The sequence below is a fragment of the Hibiscus syriacus genome, unplaced genomic scaffold, assembly GCF_006381635.1.
Source record: "Hibiscus syriacus cultivar Baekdansim isolate YM2019G1 unplaced genomic scaffold, ASM638163v2 tig00110478_pilon, whole genome shotgun sequence".
NCBI classification, from domain to species: Eukaryota; Viridiplantae; Streptophyta; class Magnoliopsida; order Malvales; family Malvaceae; genus Hibiscus; species Hibiscus syriacus.
Genome location: NW_024062755.1, coordinates 870703 through 878144, shown reverse-complemented (window position 1 = coordinate 878144; position 7442 = coordinate 870703). Strand labels below are relative to the sequence as shown.

Sequence of the window (7442 nt, the reverse complement as noted above, 5' to 3'; positions counted from 1 at the left end):
ACTGTCAACTTAGTATCTATCTTTGTCTATTGGTTGAAGTAATGCAATTCATTCAAGTTTCAATTTGCAGAAGAAGAATAGTTTCTGGAACTTAAAATCGCAACGTGAAAAATGACTATCGCAACGCGAAATGAAAATCGCAAAGAGAGAATGAAAATCACAACGCGAAACGAAAATCGCAACGTGAAATAAAAATCGCAACGAGAGAATCGCAATGCGAAATTAAAATCGCAACGCGATTATATTTTGTCGTTGCGATTTTTGGTTTCGCGTTGCGATTTTGTCGTTGCGATTTTTGTTTCTCATTGCGATTTTCATTTCAACCAAAAGACAAAACAGTGTTACTAAAATATAGTTTCAAGAATAAACTATTTCTTCTTCTTATGCAAATTGAAACTTGAATGGATTGCATTACTTCAACCAAAAGACAAAACAAAGACAAATACTAACTTTAGAGTATTAAAGAATACACAGTTTAGCAGAATTGGCAGCAAACGAACAAATTTACTTTCAACCAAAAGACAAAACAAAGACAAATACTAACTTCACAGTGTTAAAGAATACACAGTTTAGCAGAATTGGCAGCAACCGAACAAATTTACTTTCAACCAAAAGACAAAACAAAGACAAATACTAACTTCACAGTGTTAAAGAATACACAGTTTAGCAGAATTGGCAGCAACCGAATAAATTTACTTCAACCAAAAGACAAAACAAAAGACAAATACTAACTTCACAGTGTTAATAAACAATTTAGCAGTATTGGCAGCAACCGAATAAATTTACTAAGCAATCTAAGTGAAATGGTTAATCTAAGTGAAATTACGAGTAAATTTATCATCAAGTTAAATATGGAAAATCTTAAACTTACCTCGTTGTGTAGAGTATGAACCTCATTCTGCAACGATACTACCATCTCACGTAGAGCGGCAACCTCACCACGTAAAGTAGACATCTCCACACGCCATGCACCATCGTTATCACGTAGAGTACCGATCTCCTCACGCAAGGCATTGACCTCATCACGTAACTCCCTTGACTCATCTCGTGGAGGTGGAGAACAGGGAGATAGAAGTCGTGGCATCTTTGCCGATCGCCTATCATGAGGTGATGGTGGAGAAGAGGCTCGATGATGTGACGGGATAGGTGATGGCTCTCGTTGTAGAGGTGTATAGTCGGGTCGATCAGGTGATTGCTCTGGGTGAGGTGATGGCTCTCGAAGTGGAGGAAGTGGAGGTTGCTCATCATTCGTGCCATCAAGAAAACGCTGACTAGCTTGCTACCAATCAGTGGCAAGCTCAGCCTCCGTGGGTGTCAGTCTCATTAATGGAGTGTTGGCCTCCTAAAAATATAAAAACTCAAACAAAGTTAAACGTCTACTATTAATAACTTGTTTATATATTATAGTATTTGTGTTAACTTACATTATTTATTGTCGCATATGGTATTAAGTCTTCCTAATCCAACAGACGTTTCCTCTTCCAGGAAATAGCCCTAGGAATATCATTTGAAGTTTTTAATGCATATGTCCGCATGCTGGAGAAAGCCTCGAATATCCAAATCTACAAACAATATAATAGCAAACATTAGTAATTGTTAAATAATTAATTATAATTTTGAAAACATTCATAGAAATTCTTACCTTAAAGGCCCAAACAAAGCCTGACAAAGTGTATTTCGACCCATCGCCACGCAAACTTTTGCGGTCATCAAAGGCAGACGACAACTTAGTCCAGGTAGCTTTCCATATAGACGAACTCCACGGAAACAGATTTCATGCATTTAGGTCATCTACCAATAATATTAGCTCCTGAGGAATAGGTTGTCTGGCCTCTCTGCCTAAAAAGCCGGCATACAAAAGTCGTAGAAGGCATACTCGGACAACATCGACGTCATTCATCAGAGTAAAACCATCTTTCTTATTAAACAATTTCTTCAGGTCGTCGACGTGTAAGTTTGGCTTCTCTATTGACTCATCAGGAAAAACCCTGGATAACCATGATGGGCGGGTGATATGACGAGTATACCGGCCTACATCATCGTGTCCGAATCGTAGACCAGTGATTAAGCAGAACTCCTTCCGCCCAAAACAAGTATACGCCAGTGGAAAATGAAACCATATCTCTTCCTCACCATGTTGTATACTATCGGGTAGATCGCTAGTCATGGTCTAAAGCTACAAATGGGTCAAATTAGTATCTCCACCCGGATGCTGTACTCTCAGCCATGGCCCGAAGCAGGTTTCCTCAAACAATTTTCTTTGTGCAGGTGAAAGCTTCGAAGCAATTGTAGTGGCTAGGCTAACTTTATTCCTTAATGTCAATGAAGCCGAAAAAAATTTCTACAAAAACAATAAACATACCAAGTTAGATATACCAAAAACTACACTGTGAAGATATACCAAAAACAATAAACATAAATAGTAGTTTATTCTTGAAACTAAAATTTGCAACACTGTTTTGTCTTTTGGTTGAAATGAAAATCGCAACGAGAGAATCGCAACGCGAAATGAAAATCGCAACGAGAGAATCTCAACACGAAATGAAAATCGCAACGATAGAATCGCAATGCGAAACTAAAATCGCAATGCGATTTTCATTTCGCGTTGCGATTATCTCGTTGCGATTTTCATTTCGCGTTGCGATTCTCTTGTTGCGATAGTCATTTCCGCGTTGCGATTTTCATTCTCGAAACTATTCTTCTTCTGCATTACTTCAACCAAAAGACAAAACAAAGACAAATACTAACTTCACAGGGTTAAAGACTAAACAGTTTAGCAGTATTGGCAGCAATCGAATGAATTTAATAAGAAATCTAAGTGAAATGGTTAATCTATTATTGAAATTACCAGTAAACTTATCATCAATATATGAAAAACCTAAAATAATGCAAAATTTTCAAAATAAAAATAATTAAAAAAACTAACCCTCGGAGGTTGATTTTCCATTTCTGAATAATTGCGAGGGATTTATGACCGTGAATGGTTGTGAGGGATTTCGCCGGCGATGGGGACGGAAATCTTCAGAGATGGGGATTTTAGGTTTGAGGTTATGAGGTTATGAGTTGCGATTTTAGGTTTGAGGTTATGAGATGGAGATGGGACTGAGTGTTGTGATTTTAGGTTTGAGGTTATGAGTTGTGATTACTGTGGACGGTTCAGTTTCCGATATATTAAGAAATTCGTGTTTGGAATTTGAGAAAAAATACGCGTTAATACGAATGGCGCTATGTAAATCGCATTGCGATAGTCAGATTCGCATTGCGATTTACGTATTCGCATTGAGATTTTCCTAATTCGCATTACGATTTACGTATTTGCATTGCGAATTATGAAAATCGCAACGCGAATACGTAAATCGCAATGCGAATTAGGAAAATCGCAATGCGAATACGTAATTCGCATTGTGATTTACGTAATCGCATTGTGATTTACGTAATCGCATTGCGATTTGCGAATTCGCATTGCAAATTAGGAAAATCGCAACGCGAATTTGGGAAATCGCAATGCGATAGTCAGAATCGTGTTGCGAATCTGGAAACTGATTTGCGATACTGGAGATCGCGTTGCGAATTGTCGATCGCATTGCGATTTAGTTGGTCATTTTGGCAAATCCAAAAAAAGTTGGTTAAAATCGTATATTATAAGACATTTTTTGTTGTTACTTATTGTACTACTGCTTTGTGTTTTTCCGTAAGAAAAATATTGTGTAATAGGTCGCGTTAACAGTTCTGGATATTTACATTTAAGTCCCAAAATTTTGATTTTCCTTTTAATTTTGTCTTCTCAATTTAAAAAAAGCAAGGCTTATAAATCGTTACAATGTAACTAATTAGGTGGGTTCGGCCTTTACAAATCAATGCATATCATAACTCAAAAGTCATCTCCGAGATCAATGCAAATATTGGTTCAAGGGAATAATTGCACTATTAGTCCCTTCCAAAAATCAAATTTTCAATGTAAGTTTTTTAGCTTTTTTTTTTTGGATAAATCAGATTTTATATCCAAAGAGCAAAGATTGCTTCAAAAATACAATCAGGGTTCCAAAACAACTACAAAATACTTACAAAAGAATCAATGTTCTTCTAAACCCCATTGATTACATAAAGTAATATTAACAGGATCTATTCTATTGATATTTTTACCCCTTAGAATCAGGCTGACAGTGTCTTTAATGGCCTTGATAATTTCTTCTGTAGACCGAGCTATTTGTTGGAACACCCTTTTGTTTCTCTCTTCCCATATCATGTAAATGGTTGCGTTGAATGATATTTTCATGATCAATGTGAGCAGTGACTTTCCTTTCCAAGTGGAGCTTGCCCATACCGTGAAAACATCCCAAGAACAGTCAGGAAAAATTAAACCAGAGAGTGATAACACTGCATTCCAGATAAAGATAGCATTAGGACATTTAAGAAAAAGATGCTCCCTAGTTTCCAGATCAGAATTGCAGAAAATACAGTGGCTTTCATTGATGAGCCCTATGTGTTGAAGACGGACCTTCGTTGGGAGCTTATCAAGGAAAGCCATCCAAGTTATCAGGCTGTGTTTGGGAATGTGCAGTGGGAACCATAGAAGTTTCTGCCAGTGTACCTTTGCCTTCTTCTCCCGAAGAGAATCCCAGATTTTACCAGCTTTGTTTGCAGTAGGTGTAAGAATTTGTTGAGCCTCAGGTCTGAGTTTAAGGAGTTTCTTGAGGCTCCAGCTTGATGTGGAATTGATGTCGACAGACCAGAAGTTCTTATCCTTGAAGACGTAGTGGTGGAGCCAGGCAACCCAAAGGGATCCTTCCCCAGCTAGAATGTGTTTAATAAGAGTGATCATGCATGCTTTGTTCCATGATTTCATATCCTTAATCTCGATCCCTCCTTCGGATTTCAAGAAGCATATATTTTTCCAGTTCACTCTTGCTCTAGTAGCATTAGTGTCAGACCCTTTCCAGAAAAACCGAGAGTAAAGTTGCTCTATTCTCTTTAAGATCGAACTTGACATAAATATTTGTCTGTACCAGGAATTTGATAAATTGGACAAGACAGTCTTTATTAGCTCCAATCTTCCAGCATAGTTAAGGTTCTTTGCGGACCAGTGGTGCAGTCTTTATAACTCCAATCCTCCAATCTTCCGTCAAGCCCAAAATATTAAATATCGATAATAATGATTAAAATTATCAAAGATACTCAAATCTCAATTTATAGATATTTAAAATTACATCTAATTTATTAAAGTCAATTACTTAAAATATATTTAATATTAACACTTAAATGTGAAAAAGAAACATTCCGTAATTTAATATGGAACTATAATTAGTTAGCTAACAACACTAATTAACTCTTAGGTATGACAGTTACATTCCATTAATTTATTGAAGTCAATTACTTAAAGTATATAGGAAAATGTATCAATGTTGATCCAACAATCATTCCACAATCTAATTGAGAGCTATAACTAGTTAGCTAACAACACTAATCAACTCTTAATACTCTACTTTTTTTTTCTTTATTTGAAACTAAGGAATACTTGAGACTATCATTGAATTTGATGGTGAAGTCACTTGGGATTCACTCTATGATTGATGACATTATATATACCTATTAGGTCAGTCCAATTTGAGAGTGAAATTGATTGCATGAAAATGATCAATCAGCCGTGGTTTCAAAATTAACCCAAAAAGCAGTTTTAGTGGTACAGGATGATTTAGTAACTTGAATTCGAATAATGTTATTTATAAGATGTGTACAGATTTTATTTAATTAGAAAAATAGCATATACTTCAATAAAATTCCGATCGAGGTTAAAAAATAAAAATAGTGGCTTGGAATACAAGTGTACTGATCCCACCAACACATTAAAACAATGATGAACAAGTGTTTTCAGTAGGCTTATATCAGCAACCATTAGGTTGAGTTGCACAGTTTAACCAACTTTATACCAAACCCCAATCATACCCATTCTCTCTCTCTATCTCTTTCTTCATATGCTCTCCATGTGATGACAAGTGTAGATTAACTTCCCGAGATTAAAATTATAATTCTTGTTTTCTATCGAATTGTAATATAATCAATGATATCTGATTAATTTTAATGAATATAAATAATTAAATCGACATAAAATAATATTTTCATTTTCCATACCAAAATCATTCTAGCTTGTTGATAAAGCCAAAATCCAACCCTAATATATACTCATTCTTATTGATGATAAAAGTAGATTGCTTTCCTAAAATGAAAGAGATGAAAGAGCGAATGGAAAGGCTTGTTGTTCTTCCTTTCTCCACCGGTTGTTCTTCTCAGGCAAGTGTTGCAGTTGGCAAAAGTCCACCGAGGAAACCAAAACCAGAACCAACTGGTCAAGATCCAACAAGTATGATCATCTCTCTCATCTTCTGTCTGAAAAGAACAAACAAAAATCTTTATCGTTTTTGATGTCTATAAACTTGGGTTTTGTCTGATATATACATGTAGTGGGAGAAGATTGTTCATCCAAGGGAAGAACAAAGAACTCATTTGGTTGGTTGAGTCTTTCAAAACCCAACATTTCCAGTGGGATACACAGATTGGTCAGGATTACTGTAAAAAGTTTCTCTCAGTTATTTGGTAAGTTTGATACAATTATTATAATTCATGTATGTATTGGAATATGTATTCAACATAGATGATTAATACGATCACCGATCTTTTTTCGTTGGAATTTCAGTTTACAAAGAGATAGAAGAAGTGACAGCGGAGATGGAAATCGGGTATCCGACAGATGTGAAACATGTTACACACATAGGATTGGATGGCACGACCACCACTACAACCACCACAAGCAGCAATCCGTTTAAGGATTGGCAAGATTTCAGCCCCATGGACCGTAATTTTATTGCTTTCCCTTCTATTTCGTTGAGGCAGTTCGAGCTGGCCATGGCTGCCCAAACTCACACTGGACCACTCATTCATTAAAGAATATTTTTGGTCATGACTTTTTCTTTTTGTTATTTGTATGGAATTGAATCATGCTAAATATCAGAAGAAAGGGGGAGTGGGGGAACAATGTGTATGTTGTACGTGTGAGTTTTTTTTAATGAGATGAGAATTTAGATTCTAAATTTGAATTGATATATATATATATATATATATATACCGAATGGAATCCAAAAAAAAAATATCATGGAAGTCATACTTAATTTTATTTTTTTAAATAAATCCTTAATTAATTATATATTTTTGAATATTAAGTGTTAAAGTTTATTCGACTTTAAGACTATAAAAATGACATTAAATATATAATATTATTATACTTATTGGTTATTATCTTAATGGTTATAGGGGCAAAAAAAATCGTATTCGATTGTTTTTTATATAATTTGATCTAATAGGTTGAATTTTATTTACGAAATTTGGATTTTTTTTGGGTTAGGTTTACGGAAAACTCATCATGAAATATTTACAAAATATCTTTTTAT

General features: G+C 35.2%; 1 protein-coding gene across 1 annotated transcript; it reads left to right on the top strand.

Moving 5' to 3' along the window:
• The first annotated feature begins 6201 nt into the window (after positions 1-6201).
• LOC120128288 (CRIB domain-containing protein RIC4-like) lies at positions 6202-7008 on the top strand. The gene is made up of 3 exons (XM_039145991.1): positions 6202-6359; positions 6449-6591; positions 6692-7008. Exons 1-3 carry the CDS (start codon positions 6220-6222, stop codon positions 6937-6939), a joined length of 531 nt encoding a protein of 176 aa, XP_039001922.1. The 5' UTR covers positions 6202-6219; the 3' UTR covers positions 6940-7008.
• Positions 7009-7442: the final 434 nt, after the last annotated feature.

What these genes read in the sequence shown, in the direction of transcription:
- LOC120128288 (XM_039145991.1), top strand. Translation starts at nt 6,220, where the DNA reads ATGAAAGAGATGAAAGAGCGAATGGAAAGGCTTGTTGTTCTTCCTTTC. An exon ending in ACTGGTCAAGATCCAACAAG is followed by an intron (nt 6,360 to 6,448) that starts TATGATCATCTC and finishes TTTTGTCTGATA; the next exon opens with TATACATGTAGTGGGAGAAG. An exon ending in AAGTTTCTCTCAGTTATTTG is followed by an intron (nt 6,592 to 6,691) that starts GTAAGTTTGATA and finishes TTGGAATTTCAG; the next exon opens with TTTACAAAGAGATAGAAGAA.